A 26,347-nucleotide genomic window follows, 5' to 3' on the forward strand; every position below is an offset into this window, starting at 1 on the left:
ACTTCAACCCATGAGTGCGGAAAAAAAAATTTTTTTCCTATGGTAGGGATGTGGATGGAGATAGGACACATCGAGTTTGTTTTAGGTAGTTTGTACGTGGCTCTGCAGCTCCTCCTAAGTCATCTCTGCATCTCCTCCACATATGAGCAACTCCATTTCCTGCTGTTACCGTCTGTCTTTGGTTTCTTTTCTTTATTTCTTATAACGTAAGCTGAGGATTACCTTTTTTCATAATTATGCTAGAGCGGATTTTAAATTTTGTGGAATTCCAGCTAAACTTAAGTCCCTAACAATTCCTGTGTTTATTTGTTGAATAATGGTATCATTCAATTATTTCTTCCTTTCCTCTGTTCTCCCTCCCTCACACTCTTCCCTTCTTTCTTCTTCTTTTTATGCTGTTCTTTCTTTTTTTTTTTTATTGAAAGTGAAAGTCACATAACATAAAATTAACCGTTTTACAGTGTGCAAGTCAGTGGCATTTAGTACATTCACAATGTTGTGCAACCATTATATTTATCTAGTTCCAATGCATTTCTGTCACTCTCAAATGGAAACCCATGACTATTAAGCAGTTACTCCCTACTCTCTCATTGTGCGTAGAAGTCATGGCTTTCTGTCTCTGTGGATTTACATATTCTAGATAGTTACATATAGAATAGAATTGTAGAATGTGTAACCTTTTATGTTTGGCTTCTTTCACTTAGCATGTTTTGAGATCCATCCATATTGGAGCATTCATCTTCATTTCATTCATTTTTATAGCTGAATAATATTTGGTGTATGGATAAACTATATTTGTTTATCTGTTTATCAACTGGTGATATTTGGGTTGCATCTTTGGATTCTTTTTGGTAGAACTGACATTTTTACAATGTTGGGTTTTCCTATCCGTGAGCGTGGTACATTTATTTACGTAGATCTCTTTTGATTTCTTGCAGTAGTGTTTTGTAATTTTCCTTGTATAGACCTTTTACCTACCTGGTTAAATTTATTTCTAAGTATTTTTTTTGTTTGTTTCCTTAGGGGGTGTTATAACTGGTATTGCTTTCCTCATTTCTTTTTTATAGTTCTATTTATTGGTGTATAGGAATCCAACCGAATTTTGTATGTTTATTTTATATCCTGCCACTCTGCTGACTCTATTAGTTACAGTAATATTTTTGTGGAGTCTTTTGGGTTCTCTATGTATAGTATCATATCATCTGTGAATAAGGATAGTTTTACTTTTCCTTACCAATTTGTATATCCTTTATTTCTTTTTCTTGCCTTACTTTTGTAGCTAGGAATTCCAGTACAGTGTTAAATAGGAGTGATGCTAAAAGGCATCCTTGTTATATTCCTGTTCTCAGGGGGAATGTTTTTAGCTTCTCTCTGTTGAGAATGATGTAAGCTGGTGGTTTTGTATAGATGCCCATTATTATGTCAAGAAATTTCCCTTCTATTCTATTTTATTGAGAGTTTTATCAGGAATGCATATTGGAGTTTATCAAATGCCTTTTCTGCATCTATCGAAATGGTCATGTGATTCTTTTGTTCTATTTATGTGGTGGATTACATTGATTAATTTTATAATGCTGAACTATCCTTGCATGCTTGGTACGAATTCACTTGGTTGTGGTGTATAATTTTTTTTTTTGATATGATGCTGAATTCTATTGGCTAGAATTTTGTTGAGAATTTTTGCATCTATATTCATGAGAGATATTGGTCTGTAATTTTTTTGTTCCTGTATGTGGTTTCTTTGCCTGGTTTTGGTATCAGGGTGATGCTGACTTGAAAGAATGCATTCAGAAGTATCCCTTCTTTTTCTGTGTTCTGAATTATTTTGGGTAGTACCAGTGTGAGCTCTTCTCTGAATGGTAGAATTCTCCATGAAGCCATCTGGGCCAGGACTTTTTTTTTCTTGGGAGTTTATTTTTATTCTTATTTTATTACCTTTTCAGTCTCTTGCTGTGGGTCAGATTCAGATTTTCTACCTCAGTTTGTGTTAGTTTGGGTAGGTAGTGTGTTTCTAGAAATTTGTCCATTTCTTCTAGGTTTCCAAATTTTTGTTGGAGTGTAGTTTTCATCGTAGTCTGTTATGATCCTTTTTATTTAAGTTGGGTCTGTTGTAATGTCCCCCATTTCATTTCTTATTTGGGTTATTTGCATCTTATCATGGTTTTTCTTTTATCAGTTTGGCCAGTGGTTTGTTGATTTTGTTAATCTTTTCAAAGAACTAATTTTTGGTTTTGTTGATTCTTTGTATTGTTTTTCTCTTCTCTATTTTATTTCTGGTCTAATATTTATTATTTCCTTTCTTCTGGTAGCTTTTGCTGTTCTCTATTTGTTCAAGTTGTGAAGCTAACATTTTGATTTTGTCCCTTTCTTCTTTTTGATGTATGCATGTATCACTATAAGTTGACCTTGAAACACTGCCTCTGTTGCCTCTCAAAGGTTTTGGTATGATGTGTTTTCATTCTAGTTTGATCCTAGGAATTTTTTGATTCCATCTTTGATTTCTTCTGTCACCCAGTGGTTTTTTAAGCAGGGTGTTTAGTTTCCGTTTTCAATTTTTTTTCCTTGCTCTTCCTGTTATTAATTTCTACTTTTATGGTGTTGTGATCATAGGTGATGCTTTGTATTATCTTCATGCTTTGGATTTTGTTGAGTGTTGCTTTGTGGCCTAAGGTGTGGTCTATTCTGGAGAATGTTCCATGTGTGTTGGAAAAGAGTGTATACTTCACTGCTGTTCGGTGGAGTGTTCTTTACATGTCTTTGAGGTCCAGTTGGTTGATTATGACCTTTAGATCTTTTGTATCTTTGTTGAGTTTCTTTCTAGATGTTTTGTCGTTTACCGAGAGCGTTGTGTTGAAGTCTCCTACTATTATTGTGAAACTGTCAGTTTCTCCTTTCAATGGTGTTAAGAGTTTGTTTTATGTATTTTGGAGCCCTGTCATTGGCTACATAGATGTTTATTATGGTTATGTTATCATGGTGGATCTTCCCTTTAATATTATATAATGTCCTTCCTTGTCTTTTATGGTGAATTTTGTCTTAAAGTCAATTTTATCTGAGATTAGTGTTGCCAGTCCTCTTTTTTGGTTGCTATTTGCTTGATATATTTTTTCCATCTTTTGATTTTTTATATGTTTATGTCTTTGCTTCTAAAGGGATCTCTTGTAGATAGCATATTGATGGGTCCGATTTTTTTTTTTTTTTCCCTTTAATTCATTCTGTCACTCTCTCTCTCTTTATGGGTGCATTTAAGCCATTTTTGTTTAGTGTTATTATCGGTAGGTGTGAGTTTGTTAATGTCATTTTGTAGTGCTTTTTTTGTGTGTCATGCTGATGTTTTCTTTATTTCTCTTACTCTTCTGTGCTGAATTTCTTTTATTTGTGTATTTTTTTTGTTTTTGTAGATTTTGTGTTTACTGAGACTTTGTTTTTCTTCTTTATTTTGATGAGTAGGTTTGTTAACTTTCTTTATGATTACCTTGAAATTTACCTCTGTCTTCCTAAGTTTGAACCAGCCTTTTATTACTTGATATTGCCTTGACTTCCTCTCCAATTGAAAGTTCTGTACTACACTGGAAACCCTGGTGGCGTAGTGGTTAAGTGCTATGGCTGCTAACCAAGGGGTCGGCAGTTCAAATCCACCAAGCGCTCCTTGGAAACTCTATGGGGCAGTTCTACTCCATCCTATAGGTCGCTATGAGTCAGAATCTACTTGATGGCACTGGGTTTTTTTATACCTACACTGTTTAGTCTCCCTTTTATTGTCCTGATGTTGTTATTTACAGATTGACAACTCTGGTTACTTTTTGTAAGTCTTTTAGTTTTATTTTATCCTTGAGAGTTCATTACCTAGGTTGGTATTTGGCTGATGCTGTCCTGTGTCCTAGATTCAGGTTGTTGTCTGATGTTGTTGATCCTTTAACCAAAGGACTCCCTTTAATATTTAACCGAAGGACTCCCTTTAATAATTCCTGTAAGTTTGTTTTGTTTTTTACAAATTCCCTTAATTTCTGTTTCTCTGGAAATGTCTTAATTTTGCCATCGTAATTGAATGAGAGTTTTTCAGGGTATATTATTCTTGGTTGGCAATCTTTTTCTTTCATGGTTTTATGTATGTCATCATCCCATTGCCTTCTTGCCCACATGGTTTCTGCCAAGTAATCAGAGCTTAGTCTTACTGTTTCCTCTTTGTATGTGACTTTTTATTTTCCTTGAGCTGCTCTCGTGATTTTTTCATTGTCTTTGGTTTTTGCGAGTGTGATTATATGTCTTGGTGACTTTCTTTTGGGGTCCATCCTATATGGGGTTCATTGAGGTTCTTAGATGGTCAACTCTTCTTCTTTCATGATATTAGGGAAGTTTTCTGTCAGCAAATCTTCAATGATCCTCTCTGTGTTTTCCATTTTTCCTTGTGTCTGCTTAAATATGCATTTGACAATCTCTAACGAATTTTTTATTTTCATTACTGTAATTTTTAGCTCTGTAACTTCTGTTTGGTTCCTTTTTATAATTTATTACTGTTTACTGATATTCTCTATTTTTAGAGGAACCCTGAAAAAACCTGGTGGCTCAGTGGTTAAGAATGTAGCTGCTAACCAAAAGGTCAGCAATTCTAATCCACCATCTGCTCCTTGGAAACCCTGTGGGGCAGTTTTACTCTGTCCTATACAGGTGCTTTGAGTCAGAATCAACTTGGCAGCAACGAGTTTGGTTTTTTTGTTGTTGTTGTTGAGATATTGTTTTCCTAATTTCTTTTAGTTTTTTGTGGTTTCCTTTAGCTCTTTGTGCCTATTTCAGACAGGTGTTCAATCTTTTTAAATTAGACTTATAGTCTTTTCTAATAAAGCCAATATCTGTGCTTCCTAAGAGACAGTTTCTGTTCTTTTCATTTTCCCCTGTGAATGGGCCATAGTTTCTTGTTCATTTTTCATGCCTTATAATTTTTTGTATTCCCAAATGGACGTTTTGATTATCGTAACATGGTTACTTTGAAAATTGTTTCTTTCCCCACCTTAGTGTTCATTTTTGCTTGTGTGGATTGTAGTAGTTTGTTTACTGACTTCCCCAAACTATTTTTGTAAGAGCTGTATTCTTTGTTGTGTCTGGTCTCTGAAGCCTCAGATCCTTTAACTTCTGGTCAGCTAATGGTTTGACAGTAATTAAACACAAGGTTTAAGTCATATTTCTATTTTTTTGGCATTTGCTTGGTTGCTTTAAACCATAGACTACTTTCTAGAATTCTGACAAAGTTGAATTTGACACTTTTTGTTCTTTTTTTTTGGCAGAGAAGAGTGTTTCTGTAGAGGAACAAACTCATGGAGTTCTCTACTCCAGCACTGACACTCAAGTCCCTTCTATCGTTTTATTTCTTTTTTAATCTTGTAGAAAAATTCAGAGGGCTCGGTAGTTTCATACAGCATGAGGTTAGCTAGCTAAGCTAAAAAAAAAGAGGACATGAAATAGAAAATAGAAACTTGGGAAGAGTTAAAGCTCTCTCAGAAGCTGATTGAGAGAGCGTGAATGTCACGCAGTTTGCAAAACTGAGGAGGAATATATTGCCTATGGCTATTATCACCATAAGTACTGGATTTGAACCCAAATAGTGCCTTTGAGCCAAATAGTGTTATTTGAGTATAATTTTTTTATACCCATTCTGAAATGATACATTTGAAAGATCCTTTGTTTCCGTTGATTTTGTATTGTGGTTTTGCTTTAGTTTCATGAATAGTAGATAATTTTAACATTTTTTTAAATTTTGCATTAAGCCTTTATAAGGGTCAAAAGCAAAACAAAACAAAACAAAAAACTGTGCAGCACAATGATGATCCACCATCATAATCATGTTATTGTAGTTTCATACATGAGTCTACTATCCTATCAATTACTTTATGGGTAGTACTTTAAAAAAGTATACCTTCAGTGCATAGCATTTCAAAGGTGTGACTGCATTTTGCTGCAACTTTGCCACAGTGCGTTTTGTCATCCAATGTGTATTTTTTAAACATAATTTTAGAGGTGTAAATGTTACTGGGCCTGGATTATGACAGCCTCGTTTTAAGAGGATTTAAAAGAACAATAAAACATAAATAAAACTCATTTTTTCCCAAATCTGCAGCCCTAATTGAAATTCTGCCTCAGATTAACTGTTCAATATAATTTTATGCCAGCGCTGGGATGGATTGTACAGTCCTGTATGTGTTATCACACAATTTTATAATACCTTATAATACCACTAGTTGGCAAATTGAAGTTTTACAATATATCCTGTTTTGGTAAGGTAAAGTAAAAAAAAAAAATTTTTTTTTCTCAATTTTCCAGGAGTTGTACTTCGTGTATATTAATACTCCATCTCCTTACTTATTGATATGGTTAGGTTCCAAAGACCAGGTCTGTATGCAAAATCGGTGTTACGCAAAAATGGAGGATGACCGTATCAGATCATAGTATGGACAATGATTACATCACTACATAACTGCTAAACCACTGAGATTCATGGCCCATCCAAGCTGACATATAACCTGAACCATCAGAGCTAGTATTACTCTCACCTCACACCTCTGTGTTTGTTACTGCCAAATGTACACCATCAATGCACAAAATATGTAGTAGATTTTTCACTATTGCCACAGAGTCACAATGGCAGCTAACAAGATAGTTGATAAGTGAGGAGAAAGTGTGCTTGTGTGGTCAGTTGTATGATCTTTAGATCAACTAATATTCATCAAACACATTTTACAAAGCAGATTGGGCAAATATTGGTAATATAGAGTAAGAATCTTTCTTCAAACAAAGTCATATTCTAGTAAGAATAACATATCCAAATAACAATAGAACAGGTCATGTAAATACTATGGAAAAGATGCCAAGTGCACCGTGGGTCCTAAGACTATGAAAACGACTAATAAGAAGAACCATTAGAAATGGTTGGGATTCTGAAAGGTACTCTTAACGACGGAAGTTGCTGAAATATTTATGCAAAAGGGACAACTTAAAGTTTTGTAGTAGGGTGTATTTGGCAGACAGTCTAGAATGACTCAATGAGTAGGATATAGAGAGAGAAGTTGGAGAAGACAAAATTGTCAAGATTTCTTGCAGCTATATTTTAGAGAGCCTTGCTTGTAAGGCTAAAATATTTATGTTTTCAACTGGATTCTCACGGTGGAAAGGAATGACAAGAATCATTTCATTCAACCCCTTGTTTTACAGAGTATAGAGTGATAGTCTTATGGAAAGACTGAGTAATTTGCCTAAGTTTATCAGTTTATTAACCTAGGCCTAGAAATCTGATTATTTTTCATTTATCTGTAAAGATATAAGGGAATAACTGAAGCCTGTTGAGCCATGTGGTAATAAGATGGATGCTATTATTTACAAAGATTAATTAATGGACACCACTTAAGTCATCTTCTGTTTCTTATTCCCTCATTGAACTTATGTATTGATAGTTTGATAGCCTCTCTCCTGTGATCTCCCAAAGGCATTAGTCATTTCTACATTGCTAAATCCAGTGGTCACTTTTCAGTCCTCATCTTACTTATAACCAGCTTTTGAAGAGTTTACTCCACTTCCTTTGTGATTTTTTTTACCTGACTTCCAGCACATAGTAATGCCTTGATATTTCTCCTTCTCAGTTTTCTTTGCTTGTTCCTCATCTTTTCTGAAGTTTAACATTAGACATTTCACCTCTTCTCTGAAGTTTAACGTTGGACAGTATTCAAAACTGAACGTCTATGTGATCATCCTCCTCCCGTCCTTCCCCGCAAAAATACTGCTGCATCCTCGATCTTAAACATCTAGTTGATCTAACTCTATTCTTCTGATTGCTGAGGGCAAACACTTTGGAGTCATCCTTGACATTCACACATTCCATAACCAGTCTCTCAAGAAATCTTCAGAATTACACTTTACTTTCAAAATATAATGAGAGTCTACCATCTCCTTTGTTAATACCTTGATTTAAGCCACCAGAGTCTCTGACTGGATTGCTGCCATAGTTTCTTTTTTTTTTCTTCTTTCTAACACAAAAAAATGTTGCTGAACAAACCACCTCTAACATTAAAACAAAAAGTACTTATTTTTATGGATCTGTGGACTGGTGGGGTTAGGCTGGCTCAGCTAGGTAACTCTGTCAAGTTGTGGGTGCCTAGCTGTGTGTCTGTGCTCCATGTGTTTTTATTCTAAAGCCAGGGCTGAATTGGCAGTAGCCACTTAGAGGAAAGTATGCTTATGGAGATAAGGGAAGCATAAGAAGACAAGAGGAAACCCATTAAGATCTACACTCAGAACTAGTATGTTGTCACTTCTGTCCATGTGCCATTGGCAAGTCACATGGCCAAACCCAAAGTCATGGGGTGAGAAAATACACAGTGTCCAAGTTGAAGCCATGATAAGGATATGGATGCATGGAGGTGAAGATGCATAGAGGTTAATAATGTAATCTGTCATGCTCCTCTTTCATGGTGTTCCTCTTTTAACAATCTTACAACGACTATCTTCTGCTCATAATATAAACCAAAGTCCTTTATGGTATCCTACACAATATTACCTCATGTTGCCTCTTTCATTCCCTTTGCTTATTCTACTCTAGCCATGCTTGCCTCCTTGCCGTCTTTCTAGTATGCTGTATTTGTTTCCTCCTCAGAGACTTTATATTATCTGATCACATAGGAAACACTCAGACTTTCTTTGTTATTTTACTCAAATGTCACTTAAAATTGTCTGATTTAAAATTGCAATCCTGTCACCATCTCACAATTCCAGTCCTTCTTCCTCTGCTTTCTCTCTGTTTTCTTCTTGATCTAGTATCACTTTATCATACTATATAGTTGTTGCTTATCCCCACATTAGAAAATAATATCCAAAAAGGCAGGGATTTTGTTCAGTTATATATCCCAAACACTTTGAATAATGCCTGGCACATAGTAGGCACTCAGTTACTGTTGAATAAATGAATACATGTATTCATCCATGCATGCATGAATATCTCTGTTATTTCAGTTACCATGGCTACTACCACAGTCCAACCTCAGCACGTTGCCAGGATTTTTATTATAATTTTTCTTATCTCCATCAATTTGTTGTGAGAGATTAAGAATTTAGTTTGTCAAATAATACTGTGTATTCAGATAGAGTTAATGGAATGTTGAATGAAAACCTGCACATATGCACACACATGATACATAATATACGTATATATTATAAAGGTTGAAAATAACTTTTATCATTAAAAATGAGTTTGGGAATTTAGAGACCTAAATACAAAAGAGCAACAGTCAAATGTCAATTATCAAGACAGTTGATTAATTCTGAAGTGCACTGTAAGTGTGAGGTTTTCCTGATTTATGTAAAATAAATCTTTGGCTTAGGTTTATACCTGAAAAGAGAGACTTGACATTAGGAAATGGCTTAATTTTTTAATGAAAGAGAAATACAAGACAAATGATTTGTTTTATATTTCAAAAAGCCAATGTAAATATCATGATTCAGTACTTTAGATCCATGATAAAATATAATATATTTTCTCAGTTTCATCTCTAGACACTGAAAAAGGACCCAAGCCATGTAAAGATCCTAATTGTGAATCTTCCAAAAGACTTTCTAAGGTATGTTATGTGAGGCTGGAAAAAGAGAAAAAAAAGTTGAATGAACATGCTCAGTGTGTAAGTAAGCATCTTAGCTATTTATGAAACACCATATAAAACACATGGGGGACATTTAGAGAGTTCAGTAATACAGATCACCCAATAATAAGTGATAAGAAATTAGTAGAACAGGTATTTCTATAAACTACTTTGAAATTTGGCTTATGCATAAAAAATATTGGAAGTGGTTATATGAAGAAGGATGGTTTTTCCATTTATTTGGCCTTATTTGGTTTTGATACTTAAATTATAATTCCTATAATTATTATGTTAATCAGAATTCTTGGAGCCCAGGTAGCACAGTGGTTGAGAGCTATGGTGAGCTATGGCTCCTAACCAAAAAAGGGTGGCAGCTCAAATCGACCAGTTGCTCCTTGGAAACCCTAGCGGGCAGTTGTATTGTGTCCTTAGGGTCGCTATGAGCCAGAATTGACTCCAGGGCAATGGGATTTTTGTTTTGTTTTTGGTTAATCAGAATTCCATCCATGTTACTGTTATCCATCATAAAAAATATACAAATTTGAAATATGATGTTTATTAACTATTTGTATATTGCCTATACCCAGCATCCTGTGTTTAAGATGGTTTATCATTCCCAGTAGCAATATTTAGTATAGTTCTCTCTTTTACATTATACTTAACACATTTTTCATGCTCAGTAAATTTATGGCAATATTTCCCATGCCTAATTACTCTGCTGACAGTATAAACTTTATGAAACATATTTTTAAATATTTGGAATATAAATTTATTTACATTACAATGGTTGTGAAAATTTCATTTCATGGGTATAGATAGACATGGCACACTGAGGTCAACGTTCATTATTTTGGACCAGGGAAATTGACAGGGAGATTGTTTCTTTCAGGGTGGCTATGAGCTGGCATCGACTGGACATCAAGGTTTATTTTTTTTTTAAGCCTCCTAAATACACTTTAAGTCATCAGTCTGTATACTATCAGGTGTTTCCATTGAAATATTTTCCTTAGGGCTTCCCTAGGATAGATTTTGTCTTTACTCTTTAAATGGGACTTAAGTTTGAGGTCACTAAGAATAGAGAGAAATCAATGTTAAATTTATTTTCTCATTTCTTAGTTAACAAGTACTGTGCTAATCATAGGGTCTCTGTGAGTCGAAATCAACTCAACGGCAATGGGTTTCTTTTTTCATTTGGTGCTAATCAGTATTCAGTTATTACCTAACATACTTTTTAGCTTTCTGTCAAGAGTGTGGAATATTTAAACTTTTAAATGGTCGTGGACCCTGAGCTGGTATAATTTTTTGGTGGTGAAATAGGAATGGCTTTACAGTTCTTTGGTTTACACAAAAATTAAGTAACCAAAATACCTCCCAAACTAAGTCCAATTTACTTTGACATATTTGGCTTAATGATAACATACCTGGCTTTTCTAAGATTTGATCCAAATATGTAAATTTTTTTTTAGATGCAACATTTTCTTTTTACTGGCGAGGTAGTACCCTTAGTTAGCTTTTCAGATGTGGCCTTCAGAAAGATACTAACATTAATAGTTGGTTTATTTAAGTCGAATTACATGATTTATTAAGCCAATGCTAGACTTTTATGTTCTCTTGAAGTTGATTTTATTTTTCCTGTAAATGTTTGTATCTAGTTTGCTGAATCACTTTTTCAAGCATGATGACTCTTTGTACAGGAGCTACGTTTTGACTCCCTTGAGCAGCATGCAGTTCAGTTCTGCATTGTTTTATTCCGTATCTACATATGTGATAATTTGCTGTCTTTTTAGTTTGATTTTTACATGACTTAAATTCTGGGAGGCCTGACAAATATACTTCACTGCATTTAAAAAGAGTATCTAATTGGTTTTAATATTTCTGTTTATCTCTTAGGATTACCAAAGTAGGTGTTAAAACTATATGGCTCACAAGATTTAATTGACCAAGGAACATTTTCAGTATCAGTCATCAAAAAATTGTGTCTTCTATTTAGTTCTCTTTTTGTTTTTTGATTATTTATGGTCTCTTAGACTTTTTTCTTCTACAGTTAACTTGTTCATTGATTTGTGTTTACTGACTTTTTAAATTTTTCTAAATTTGTCCTAAATTGTTGGTTTTAGCATTACCCCCAATAACTCTGAAACCCTTCTTGTCTGGAAACAATAATATGTTCTAGGCCTATTTTTTTGTTGTTTGTTTTGTTTTAATTCTTTACCTCAAATCCAGTGTATTAGGTTGTTACATATGACTTCTGATTGCAGACAAAGTACAACCAAATGATTTCTAGGCTGATCTAATGAGGGAGCCAGAGTGCTTTATGTCCTTTATTACTTTTTTTTTTTTTTTTCGGTATAAAGTGTTGTCACTTTTATTATTTTTTTTCTCTTTTATGAGCTACTACCTTCCATCTTTGCTATATAAACATTCTTTTGCCAGCTGTGTTACCTCGTACTATATCTGTATTTTTTATGGCAAACTGTGTTTAAATTACCATTTCATTCAAAGCTTAGCAAACTTAGCTTACTTTTTTCCAACATTTTATTATGAAAAATCTCAAAGGTAAAGTCAAAGAATTTTACAGTGAACACTCATATTCCCATCAACTAGATCAAACCATTAGCATTTCCGTATGGTTGCTTTATCATGTCTATTCAGCCATCCATCCTTTTATCCATCCATCAACCCATCTTATTTTTGATGCATTTTAGAGAAATACTTCAGCATATTTATCATTAACTAGAGTTTTTAATTAGTTAATGAAATGCATTAACTAATTGTACCTCAAAATAAAAAAAGTGTAAATAAAGAACTCCATGTAGTTTTTTTTTTTTTTTTTTAATCAGCAGTATTTTTCAGTTTTGTGTGTAAAAGTTTTGTATGTCTTTTGTTTGTTAAACTTATTCCTAAGTATTTTGCATTTTTGGTACTATTGTAAATGGAATTAAAAAAATTCATTTGCCAGTTGCTTCATTTTCCGGATATGTTTACGTATTAACCATGTATCCTGACACTTTGATAAATTCACTTATTAGTTATAAGTAGTTGTTTTATAGATTACTTAGGATCTTCTATGTAAACCATCATGTTATCTGCACATACAGTCAGTTTTACTTCTTTCTACCTGATTTTTATATCTTTTATTTCTTTGTCTTATTGCAACGGATAGAACTTACAGTGTAATGTTGAAAAGATGTAGTGAGAGCAAAATTCTTGTCTTATTCCTGATTTTAGGGAGAAAGCAGTCTTTCACCATTAAGTATGATGTTAGCTCTACAATTTCATAGATACCTTTTATCAAAACAAAGAAGTTCTCTCCTATTCTTAGCTTACTGAAAGATTATATCACTAATGGGCATTAAATTTTGTTAAATACTTTTTCTGATTTTAAGAAAAAAGATGTAGTACGTTTTATAATATTTTGTTAATAATTTTTGTATCTGTTCAGGAGTTATATTGCATATTATTTTCATTTTTTGTAATGTCTTGATAAGATTTTGATATGTGGGTTCTGCTGGCCTCATAAAATGAGTTGGTAAGTATTTTCTTACATTTTGTGAAATAAATGTTATGATTGGCATATTTTTTCTTTGAATGTTTGAAGAACTCACCAGTGAAAATACCTGATCCTGAAGCTTTCTTTATGGGCAAGTTTTCAATAAAAATTATGTCCAAATGTTTTCCTTAGTGGCTCTACCATTTTATATTCCCACTAGCAATATATGCGTGACTAGTTTCTCCACATTTCTGTCAGCATTTGGTGTTGTCGCTATTTTTTAATTCAGCCATTCTTATACACTTGTGGTGATATCTCATTATGGTTTTAATTTGCATTTTGTTGATGACTAGTGATTTTGAACGTCTTTTCATATGCTTTGCCACCTTTATGTAATTTTTTACAAAAGGTCTGTTAATGATTTTTGCCCATTTCCAAACTGGATAATTTTTTTTTTTTTATTGTTGAGTTTGAAGAATTCTTTATGTATTCTAGATGCAAGTCTTTTGTCAGATATGTAACTTGTAAAGAATTTCTCCTGGATTCCAGCTTTTTATTGTCTTCTCATAGGTTCACAGATAAAAAGATTTTAAGTTGGATTATACCAAGTATATCAATTTGTCCTTTTGTGGATCATGTTTTTGGTGTTAAATCTAAGAATCTTGTGCATAGCCCTAGATCTTGATGATCTCCTTTGTTTTTTTTTCCTACAAGTTTTACAGTTTTACAGTATTCATTGCAGTCTGTGGTCATTTTTGAGTTAATTTTTGTATAAGTTATGCTGTTTAGGTGAAATTTTTATTGTTTGGTTGATTTTTGCCTTTGAATGTCCAATTACTTCAGCACCATTTTTTGCAAAGGCTACCGTTCGTCCACTGAATTGCTATTGCACCTTTGTTAAACATCACCTGAACATTTTTGTGTGGGTATATTTCTGGGCTCTCTATTCTGATCCATTGATCCAGCTGTCTATGCCTCCACCAATATCACACTTTCTTGACTAGCTATTTAATAAGGCTGAAAACTTTGGTGGCATGGTGGTTAAGTGCTACGGCTGCTAACCAAAGTGTTGGCAGTTCGAATCCGCCAGGCGCTCCTTGGAAACTCTCTGGGGCAGCTCTACTCTGTCCTGTAGGGTCACTATGAGTCGAAATCAAGTCATCGGCACTGGGTACCTGGGTAACAACGGGTAGATTTAATTCATTCACTGTATTCTTCTTTTGTCATGATTGTTTTTTACCTATTTTAATGTCTGTCCATTTCTATATAAATTTTAGAATAAGCTTCTCTGTGTCTGCAAAAAAATCTTGCTTGGATTTTGATAACGATTATGTTGAACTTGAATATAGATTTAAAGATAATTTACATTTTTATTATGTTGATTCTCCCAATCCATGGACATGGTATGCCCCTACATCTTAGATATTGTCAGATTTCTCTTACCAGCATTTTGTAAATTTCAGTCTACAGATGCTGTGTGTGTTTTGGTAAGTTTATACTTAAGTATTTCATCTTCTTTGGAGCAATTTTAAATAATAATGTTTTAATTTGGTCTTCTTCATGTTCATTGTTAGTATGTAGAAATGGAATTCATTTTTGTTTGTTGATCTTGTCTCCTGAGAACTTGCTGAACTCATTAATTCTAGGAGGTCAGTTGTTTGTTTTTAGGTAGATTCCTTGAGATTTTCAACATAGACGATCGTGTCATCTGTCTCTTTGTTTATTTTTCTTGCCTTATTGCAGTGGCTAGAATGTCCTATACATTGTTGAATAAATGTAGTGAAAGAGTGACATCCTTGCCTTGTACCTGATATTATGAGCAAAGCAGTCAGTCAGCCTTGCGTCATTATTATGTTAGCTATAGATTTTTGTAGATGTATTTTATCAATTTGAGGGGACTCCTCTGTAATATTAACTTAGTAATATTTTTATCATGAGTGGATTTTGGATTTCATCAAAGGCTTTTCTCTGTCAATTGTTAAAATCATAATTTTACTTCTTTGATTTGTTAGTATGATGAATTACATTGATTTTAGAATGTTGAACCAGGCTTTATAGCTTTAATAAATCCTGTTTGGTTAGGGTGTATAACTCTATACATTATTGGTTTCAATTTGCTGATATTTTGTTGAGAAACTTTACATCTAAGTTCATGAGAGTTATTGGTGTGTAGTTTTCTCTTTTGTATTGTTTGGTTTTGGTATCTAAGTAATACTGGATTCATAAAATAAGTTGGGAAGTGTTAACTCTTTTATTTTATGGAAGAGATTATGTAAAATTGGTGTCAGTTCTTTTAACTGAGAATTCTCTATTGAAACCATTTGGGTCTGGAGATTTACTTTTTGGGAGATTTTAAATTACATATTTGATTCTTTTTATGGTTATACTACTCTATCTTTATTTTAATTATAAGTGAGTTTTTATAGTTTGTGATGTTTGAGGAATTGGCCCATTCTAAATTTGCAAATTTATGAGTGTAAGGTTTTTCATAGTTGATATTTGTGTATGTGTATTCTCCTTATTTTTTTAGTCTTGCTAGACCTTTATCAATTTTATTATTTTTGAAGAACCAGCTTTTGCTTCATTGAGTTTTCTTTCTTGGTTTTCTATTTTAAATTTCATTGATCTTTGCTCTTATCTTTATTATCATCTTTCTTTTTCTTGCTTTGTGTTTATTTTGCTCTTGTTTTATAGCTGCTTGAAGTAGGAACTTAGGTTATTGTTTTGGATTCTTCTTAATCTAGTGGAAGTATATGTGGTGTAATTTTCACTGCTTTAGCTTTACCCCACATGTTTTGATATGTCCTCCCTTCAGTTCCATTCAGTTTTATGCATTTTTCATTTTTCTGTGGGTCTTCCTCCGTGACCCATAGATCACTTTGGATGGTGTTGTTTAATTTCCACGTATTTAGAGAGTTTCCTCTTCCCTTTCTGCTATTTATTTCTAGCTTGCATCCTTTATTGCTAGAGAACACACTCTGTTTAATTTCAGTTATTTAAAATTTGTTGAGGTTTGTTTTATGGCACAGGAGATGGTCTATCTTAGTAAATATTCAATGGATGCTTGAAAAAAATGTGTATTCTGTTGTTGGGTGGAGTGTCCTCCATATCACTTATATTCTATTGTTTGCGATTATTGGATCTTCTTTAATTTGCTGATATTCTATGTAATAGTTCTATCAGTTCCTGAGAGGGATGGTGTTCAAGTCTCAAGTATAATTATGAAATTTTCTATTTCTGTTTCAGCTCTGTCAGTTTTTGCTTTATGTATTCCTTGTTGATTATTTTATCATTATGTGATATCCCTCTTTGTTTTTAATAATTTTCTTTGATGTAAAATATAATTTTATCAGATATTAATGTTGACACCCCTAGTTTTTATTAATATTTACATATGATATGTCTTTTGCCATCATTTTAATTGTCAATCTACCTGTACTGTTAAATTTGAAGTTAATTTCTTGTAATCAGTGTAGAGTTTTTGTTGTTTATTTGTTTTAATCCATTCTTTCAATGTCTCTCTTTAGTTGGTATATTTAGGCCATTTACTTAAACATAATTGCTGATATATTAGCATTTCTGTCTGACATCTTATTATTTGTCTTCAGATTTTTTTCTGGTTCTCGTTCTGTTTTTCCTTTCTTGCCTTCCAGTGGGCTTACATAATCGTTTTTTAGCAGTTTTTAGAATTTCTATTGATTTTTTTTGTAGTGTTTTGAATGTATTCCTTTGTATCATTTTCTTAGTTGTTACTCTCAGTATTGTAATATGCATACATAGCTTTAACCATCTTCTAGCATCAACATGTTTCCACTTTGTTTGAAGGATGGAAACCTCATATCTGTTTAGGACCCTTTACCTTCCCTACTTTAAATATTTTTTTAAGTATATGATAGTGTTATAATTTTTGTTTCAATCATTAAATATCATTTATGAAACTCATGCAACAAGGTGTAGCGTATTGTCTGTACCCATGTTTCTCCTCTATGTGTTGTCCTTTCTTCCATCACAATGCTTCAAGGTTTCTTCTTTTATTATTTATTCGCTTTCTGTTTGAAGAACTTGCTTTAGTCAGTCTTTAAGGCTGGGTCTTCTAGCTAGGACTCCTTCTTCTGAGAATGTTTTTATATCTCGTTCAATTTTTCCAGATATGGAATTTGTTCTTGCCTCTGTTGTTTCAGTTTAGAAATTTACTGTTATTTGAATTGTCATTTCCTAATAGGTAATATGTCATTTCTCCAAGGCTGCTTTCAATATTTTTTTCTTATCTTTAGTTTTTAGAAATTTAATTGTGATGTAGTTGGCATGTATCTGGAGGCAAAAGTTCAAATGAGGGTCTCAACTGTATCTCTAGTTTCTGATGTCTTTTGGTGATCCTTGGCATACTTTTTTATAGACGGGCCCTCACATGTCATCTCTTTTCTCCCTGTGTGCGTGTCTCTGTGTCTATTCTGCTTTTTTTTTTTTTTTTAATAACTCAGATGCGCTTAGGTTTAGAACCCACCCTATACTGATATGATCTCATTATTGTAACAAAATAAAAAAAATTAATTCTAATCAGGTTCCTATTTACCATACAAGGACTTAGATTTTAACACACTTTTTTGGGGTGACACAATTCAATATATAACATTATGGGTTTCTTTAGGTTTATCCTGTTTGGGGTTCATTCAGCATCTCAGATCTGTACGTTTGTATCTTTCACAAAATTTGGATGTTTTTAGTCTTTATTTTTTCAAATATTCTTTCAGCCATATTGTCAGTCTCCTCTCCTTTTTAGACTATGATGATACAAATGTTGAGTTTTTGTGATTGTCCCACAAGTTCTTGATTCTTTTTCCCCAGTCTGTTTTCTCTTTATTTTTCAGATTGTTCATAATTTTCTTGTTCTGTCCTGAAGACCATCTCTACTCTACTGTTGAGCCCTCCCAGCAAGTTTTTTTTTTTTTAATTTCTGTTATTATATTTGTAATTCTATAATTTCCATTTGGTTCTTTTTTATAACTTTTAATTCTTTGCTAATTTTTTAATTTTTTCATTTGTTTCAAGAAAATTTGAAATTGATTGTTTAAGAATTTTAATGACAGCTACTTCACAATCCTTGTCAGATGATTCCAACATCTGATTTATCTTGGTGTCAATAGTCTTATTAAAATTTTGATTTTCCTGGTTCTTTACATGATGAATGATTTTAGATTGTATCCTAGACATTCTGTCTATTATGTTAGGAGAGTTCTGGGTCCTATTTAATTCTTTTATTTTTGTGGGCAGTCACCTGTTTAGCTCATGGGTCTTGGCTTATTTTTGTGGGTTGTAGTTTTAAAGGTGTTTTAATATTCAGAGCCTTTGTGATGTTATTTTGGTCTCTGCTGTGGCTCCTGCTGGTATCTGCTGGTGTTGCCTGAGGGAGCAGGAGGTATTTTCCTTGATGGGGCCATTCGGTGTCTCTTGGTGTGGGGTACGTGTGCCCCCTACTTACTTCCTTGCTTCTTAGGCTTCTGGGGTTAGATAGGCTTCCCAGGTCAGATAGATAGTTTTCTGTGATTGTGTTCCTCTTTCCGATTTTGCCTACCCATCAGTAGAAGAGATACAGAGTCTCCAGTCACTTGGGAGCAAAGATGCTTCACATACTGAGATGCTTGTTATGCCTGAGTTCCTTTTCCTAGTTCTTCCCACCCACCGTAGTATCTCTAGCCAGAGAAAGGAGAGCTTCAGACCTTCAGGGTCCACAGACACTTGCCAGACTACACTGATTCCTATAACTGAGTCCGTTTCCTTTTCTGCACACCCTTTCTCTTATTTCTGATTTGAGGAGGAATGTCTTTGGTTTCTGGAGACAAAAGGGTTTCTTGGACTAGGTTGCTCGTTGTGATTGGGTTCCTTTTACTGTTGTACTTGCCAGCTCCTGTGTCTCTGGGTAAGGCAGGAGAGTCTCAGGCTTGCTGTGTCAGCTTCTGTCTTGCCTGTTTTACCAGCTCACCTTAGTGTCTCAGTGAAAAGGGGAGTCTCAGGTTCAGTGGAGAAGCAGAGTGCCTCCTTTTACTGATTAATTTTGATGGAGCTCCCAATGAGTCCTCTCTCTAGAGATGTTGGGCTGACCTGTTGTTGTCAGAGGGACTCCCCTTCAATCCCAGGGAAAAATTGTTGCTTTGTTAGGGTGGACATACATCAGATCTGGATCAACTTCTGTTGGTTAGAGAATGCACGAGACCTTGCTTCTGTATTCTGTCTCCAGTTCTGGAGTCCCAAACCAACTCACTTTCTTAGCACTTTTAAGACTTTCCTTTGGCTGTTTCTTGTGCCATTCCCAGGGTTCATAGTTCTACTTAAATGTGGACTTAGGCCATCTTGTCCAGATCAGAAGTCCCCAACCTTTTTTTTTTTTTTAATTCAGGAAGTGTATGTGGTAGGTCACACTGCTTATGTGGAAGCATCATAACCATGATTCATTTTTTACCTTTGTTGTAAGTATTCTTAAAATATTTTCTAAGTATCTTTAAATGACTCTCACTCTTAGCAATTTGCAAATACAGTGTGAGGTACCTGAAAATAAATAAAATTCTTATCCAGGGTAACACCAAGGTAAATGAAAGATTAAAGCAGTTTTTACCTCATTAGAATCCCATACAGTTATTCAAAAAAAAAAAAAACACAAGGTAGATAGAATAGACTAGGCTTTACTGAAGTGACAAATAAACCCCAGAGGCTCAGTGGCTTAACACAGCAAAAGTTTAGTTTTTACTCATTCTGTAAGTCCATTTTTTTTTAACCTTTATTGTGTTTTAGATGAAAGTGTACAACACAAATCAGTTTTTCATTCAAAAATTTTATACACAGATTGTTTTGTGATGTTAGTTGCAATCCCCTGCGTTTTCAGTGTTCAATTCAGTTTTCCTGTCCCTTCCTGCCTTCTCAACTTTGTTTTTGGGCAAGTGTTGCCCATTTGATCTCATATGCTTAATTGAGCTAAGAATTACAGTCCTCTTGTGTGTTATTGTTTGTTTTATAGGCCAATCTAATCTTTGGCTGATAGTGGTCTTTGGGAAGTGGCTTCAGTTATGAGTTATCAGGGTGTCCGTGGGCCGTAGTCTGCGGGGTTCTTCCAGTCACCGTCAGACCAGTAAGTCTGGTCTTTTTTTGTGAATTTGAGGTTGCTTCTACATTTTTCTCCCACTCTGCCCAGGGAAGCTCCGTTGTGATCCCTGTCAGAGCTGTCAGTGTTGGTAGCCAGGCACCATCTAGTTGTTCTGGGCTCAGGATGGTGGCGACTGTGGTTCATGTGGTCCATTAGTCCTTTAAACTGGTATTTTCCTTGTATTTTTGGTGTTTTTCATTCTTCTTTGCTCTGAATGTACTGGAACCAATAAATGTATCTTAGATGACCACTCACAAGCTTTTAGGATCCCAGATGCTTCTAGTCACCAAAGTAGGGTGAAGAATTTTTTTTTTTTATAAACTATGTTATTATGCCAGTTGACCTAGATGTGCCCCTCCAACCCCCCAACCATGATTCCCAGCTCTCAGCCCCAGCAACTTGGTCCCTCAAGGTTTTTGGATGTGCCTAGGAAACTTCTGTGACTTTGCTTGGGTCAAGTTGTGCTGCCTCCTCCTATTTTGTGTGTCTTTCCCTTCCCCAAAGTTACCTTGTCTACTATCTAGTTAGCGATTTTCCCAATCCTCTCCTTCGTAACCATCAAAGAATGCTTTTTTTCTGTGTGTGAACTTTTCCTTGATTTCTTATAATAGTGCTGTCATACATATTTATCCTTTTGTGATTGACTTATTTCTGTCAGCATAATGCCCTCTGGATTTATCCATGTTGTGAGATGTTTCACAGATTCATCATTGTTCTTTATCATTGCATAGTATTCCATTGTGTGTATGTACTGTAGTTTGTTTATCCATTCATCTGTTGATGAGCACTTAGGTTGTTTCCATCTTTTTGCTATTGTGAATAATACTGCAGTGAACATGGGTGTGTATATATTTATTCATGCGATGCTCTTATTTCTGTAGGATATATTCCTAGGAGTGGGATTGCTGGATTGTGTGGTATTTCTATTTCTAGCTTTTTAAGAAGTGCCATATCATTTTCCATAGTGGTTGTACCATTTTACATTCCCACCAGCAGCCCCTAAGAGTTTTTAATCTCCTAGTAGCTTCTCCAATATTTATTATTTTCTGTTTTTTCTTACTGCCAGTAATGTGCTTGTGAGATGATACCTCATTGTTGTTTTGACTTGCATTTCTCTAATGGCTAAAGATCACGAGCATTTCCTCATGTGTTTGTTAGCCACCTGAATGTCTTCTTTGATGAAGTGTCTGTTCATATCCTTTGTCCATTTTTAATTGGATTATTTTTCTTTTTGTTGTTGAAGTGTTGAAGTATTCTATAGATTTTAGAGATTAGACCCTTCAGATACGTCATAACCAAAAATTTTTAGGTCCTCCCAGTTATCTAGTTTATCTTCTGGCATTTGTACATGGTTAGTTATGGTTTGTATTATATTTGTGCCATATATTAGGGCCCCTAGCATTATCCATGTTTTTTTCTTCCGTAGTAATCTTTATTGTTTAAGTGTTATGTTTAGGTCTTTGGACCATTTTTAGTTTTTGTGTGTGCGGTGAGGCATGGCTCCTGTTTCTTTTTTTTAACAGATGGACATCCAGTTTTGCCCCTCCATTTGTTAGAAAGACTATCTTTTCCCCATTTAATGGACTTTGGTCCTTTGTCAAAGATCAGCTGACTATTGGTAGATGGGTTTACACCTAGGTTCTCAGTTCATTTCCATTAGTCTATGTATCTGTCATTGTACCAGTACCAGGTTGTTTTGACTACTATGGCTGTATAGTAGGTTTTCTTTGTTGTTATATAGGAATCCAAATTATTTTTGCATATTGATCATGTATCTTGCTACTCTGCTGCATCTTTCTCTTAGTTCCAGTAGTTTTCTTGTGGAATCTTTGTGGTTCTCTATGTATAGGATCATGTAATCTGCAGATAAGGATAGTTTAACTTCTTCTTTCCAGTTTGAATGCCCTTTATTATTTTTTTTCTGGCCTTATTTTTCTAGCTAGGACTTCCAACACAATGTTAAATAGGAGTGGTAATAAAGGGCATCCTTGTCTTGTTCTTAAGTCTTGTTCTTAGGAGGAATGTTTTTAGTTTCTCTTCATTGAGAATGATGTTGGCTGTTTTTTTGAGAGTTTTGATAAGAAATGGGTACTGGACTTTATCAAATGCCTTTTCTGTGTTGGTTGAAATGGTCATGTGATTCTTTTGTTCTATTTATGTGGTGGATTATATCAATTGATTTTATAATGTTGAAGTATACTTGCATACCTGGTATGAATTCCACTTGGTTGTAGTGTATTATTATTATTATTTTATATGATGCTGATTTCTATTAGCTAGAATTTTTGTACCTGTATTCATGAGAGATACTGGTCTGTAACTTTCTTTCTCTGGTGTCTTTGCCTGACTTTGGTATCAGGGTTATGCTGGCTTCATAGAATGAAAACCTGGTATCCAGTGCCATCGAGTTGATTCTGACTCCATAGCGACCCTATAGGACAGAGTAGAACTGCCCCATAGAGTTTCCAAGTAGCGCCTGGCAGATTAATGAATTCAGGAGTATTTCTTCCTTTTCTGTGTTCTGAAATAGTTTCAGTAGTACTGGCATAAGCTCTTCTCTAACTGTTAGAATTCTCTAGTGAAGTCATCCAGGTCAAAGCTTTTTTGGGGGTAGTTTTTTAATTACCTTTTCAATCTCTTGTTATGGGCCTGTTCAGATTTTCTGTCTTAGTTTGTGTTAAATTAGGTAGGTGGTGTGTTCCAGGAATGTCCTCTAGGTTCTCAAATTTGTCGTAGTACAGTTTTTCAGAGTATTCTGTTATGATCCTTTTTATTTTGGTTGAATCTGTTGTAATATCCTCCATCTCATTTCTTCTTTGGATTATTTGCCGCCTCTCCAGTTTTTCTTTTGTCAGTTTGGCCAGTGATTTGTAAATTTCGTTGATCTTTCAAAAATCCAACTTTTGGTCTTTTTTTTCCTTTCTATTGTTTTTCCGTTCTCTGTGTCCTTTATTTCTGCTCTAATCTTTATTATTTCCTTTCTTCTGGTGCCTGTGGGCTTCTTTTGCTGTTCTCTTTCTATTTGTTCGTGTTGTAGGGCCAACATTTTGGTTTTGGCCCATTCTTCTTTTCTGATGTATGTGTTTATTGGTATAAATTGACCTGTGAGCACTGCCTTTGCTGTGTCCCAAAGGTTTTGGTATGATGTGTTTTCATTCTGATTTAATTCTAGGAATTTTTTATTCCCTCTTTGATTTCTTCTATTACTGAGTTTCTTTTAAGCAAGGTATTATTCAGTTTCTATGTATTTTTTTTTTTTTTATGTATTTGATTTTTTTCCTTGCTCTTCTTGTTACTGATTTCTGCTTTCATGGTGTTGTGATCAGAGAGAATGCTTTGTGTTATTTCAGTGTTTTGGATTTTGTTAAGGCTACTTTGTGGCCTAAAATATGGTTTATTCTGGAGAATGTTCCATGTGTGATAGAAGAGAATGTATACTTTGCTGCTGTTGAGTGGAGTGTTCTATATATGTTTATGAGATCAGGTTGGTTGACTGTAGACTTTAGATCTTCTGTATCTTTGCTAAATTTCTTTCTAGATGTTCTACCCTTTACTGACAGTGGTGTGTTGGAGTTTCCTACTATTATTGTGGAACTGCCTATTTCTGTTTTCCGTGCTGTTAGAGATTGTTTTCTGTTTTTTGGAGCCCTGTTGTTGGAAGTGTGAATATTTAATAAGGTTTTGTCTTCTTGGTGGATTGTCCCTTTAATAATTATATAGTGTTCTTCCTTATTTTTTGTGGCTGGTTTTCCTTAAAGTCTATTTTATCTGAGATTAGTATTGCTACTTCTGCCCTTTTTGGTTACTGTTTGCTTGATATTTTTTTCCATCCTTTGATTTTAATATTTTTATGTGTTTTTGTCTAAGGTGTGTCTCTTATAGACAAAAAGCTTGATGGATCAAGCTTTTTTATCCATTTTGCTACTCTCTGTCTCTTCACAGGTGCATTTAAGCCATTTGCATTCAGTGTGATTATCAGTAGGTATGAGTATATTGCTGTCATATTGTTGCCCTTTTTTTTGTGTGGCTAACATTTCCTTTGTTCCTCATACTCTCCTGTCCTGAGTTCCTTTCGTTTGTGGATTTTAATTTCTTTTCTTTCATTATTATAGATTTTTTGTTTACTGAGACTTTATCTGTTTTTTCTTTTGATAAGTAGGTTTGTTAACTTTCTTTGTGCTTACCTTGAAATTTACCCTTATCTTCCTAAGTTTGAACCAGTCTTTTATTACTTGATATTGCCTTGACTTTCTCTCCATTTGAAAGTTTTATGTCTATACTGCTTATTCTCCCTTTTATTGTTTTGACATTGTCATCATTTACAGTTTGACTTCTCTGTTGTCTTGTTTTAAGTCTTTTAGCTTTGTTTTATTATTGAGAGTTCTTTACCTAGGCAGGTATCTGGCTGATGGCTGTCCTGTGTCCTAGACTCAGGTTGTTATCTTATGTTGGTTCTCTAAACAAAGGACTCCCTTTAATATTTTTGTAAGTTTGGTTTAGTTTTCATGAATTTCCTTTATTACTGTTTATCTGGAAATGTTCTAACTTTGCCATTGTATTTGAGAGAGAATTTTGTAGGAGATATTATTCTTGGCTGGCAGTTCCCCCGACCCCAAGCTTTTTTAACATGTCATCCCATTGCCTTCTTGCCTGAAATAGTTTCTGCTAAGTAATCAAATCTTTATCCTATTGTTTCCATTTTGCAAGTGACTTTTCATTTTTCCTGAACTGCTCTCAGGGTTCTTTCTTCATCTTTGATTTTGGCAAGTATGATTATGATATATCTTGGTGACATTCTTTTGAGGTGTATCCTCTGTGGGTTTTGTTGAGCTTCTTGGATGGCCAGTTTTTCATCTTTCATGATATTTTCTGCCAGCAAATCTTCAACAATCTTTTCTGTGTTTTTGATTTTCTCCCCCTGTTCTGGAACTCCAATCCTGCATATATTTTTGCTCTTGATTGTGTCGCACATAATCTTAATTTTTTTCCACTCTTTTCTCTGATTTTTCCTCAAAGTGGCTTCCATGGATTTGTCTTCGGTCTCACTGCTTTTATATTCCATTGTTTCAAATTTGCTTCTAAAACCTTCTATTGAGTTGTCTGTTTCTGAATTTTTTTTTATTTACCTTTTAGATTTCTAGTTGCTGTTTTTATATGATTTCTAATTATTTATTTAGGTGTTTTGTTCTTGTATTATTTTCCTGAATTATTCTGTTGCTTTGTCTGAGTTTTCCTTGATTTAGCTGATGTTTTCATTGGTTTTATCTATGATTTCCATGATTTTATTGATTTTTGCTTGTTTTTTTCTGTGATTTCATTGATCTCTTTCCTAACTTTTTGGAGAGCCCTAAATATTAGTCTTTTGAATTTCATATCAGGTAGTTCTTCTGTCCCTTCTTCTACCAGCAGGTCATCTGATTATTTATTTTAGTTACTTCCTGGAGCCATCTTGTCCTGCTTTTTTATATGTTTTGATATTGTCTGCTGGCTCTAAAACATTAAAATATCATTTTATTTATTGATTGTATGTTTGTTTCCTCCTGCTTCTTTGTTTTGATAAGTCAGGACAGGTGGGCCAGGCGTGCTTTGCTCCTTGCTTTTTTGTGGACACTATTTTTTTTTTTTTATAGCTCTTACAGCCTTGTCCTGGTGGTCAGGGTGGCAGCAGGCAGGATGAGCCTGCTCGCTGTACACTGGTTTGGTGAGGTGGCTGAGGGCAGACTGGGAGGGTGTTGTCTGTCTCCTGATGTTTGTCTAGTGGTGTGGGAACATTTACAGCCCTTTGCCAGATAGGCGGGGGTGTCAGATGGGAAATGGTATGGCTTTGCTTCCTGCCATTCAGCAGCTGGTCATGCCACATGAGGGGAGGAGCAGTTGGCCTTAGCTGGGGACACTCTAGCCATGGCAGCGTGACTAGGGCTGATGGGAAGGGGGGTGGCATATGGGGCTGGGTGGAGGGAAGAAAGAAAAGAAAGAAAAAAAGGGTAGCTGGTGGGTGTGGGTGGGGTCGCCTAGGACCTGGCAGGAATAGGGAGAGGTGGCACATGGGTCTAGGTGGGAGGTACAAAGTGGTAGGCTGGTGGTCCTCTAGCTACAGCAGTGCAG

At 34.6% G+C, this 26,347-nt stretch overlaps 1 protein-coding gene across 1 annotated transcript in view; it reads left to right on the forward strand.

The window, feature by feature from the left end:
• Positions 1-26,347, forward strand: part of ZPBP (zona pellucida binding protein) — a 202,016-nt gene that overhangs the window by 57,817 nt on the left and 117,852 nt on the right. Inside the window, exon 6 of the mRNA XM_003407109.4 lies at positions 9,523-9,599. Coding sequence (XP_003407157.1) covers positions 9,523-9,599 — 77 coding nt within the window. The remainder of the gene's footprint in view (positions 1-9,522; positions 9,600-26,347) is intronic.

This window comes from Loxodonta africana, chromosome 8 (genome assembly GCF_030014295.1).
Source record: "Loxodonta africana isolate mLoxAfr1 chromosome 8, mLoxAfr1.hap2, whole genome shotgun sequence".
Lineage (NCBI taxonomy): Eukaryota > Metazoa > Chordata > Mammalia > Proboscidea > Elephantidae > Loxodonta > Loxodonta africana.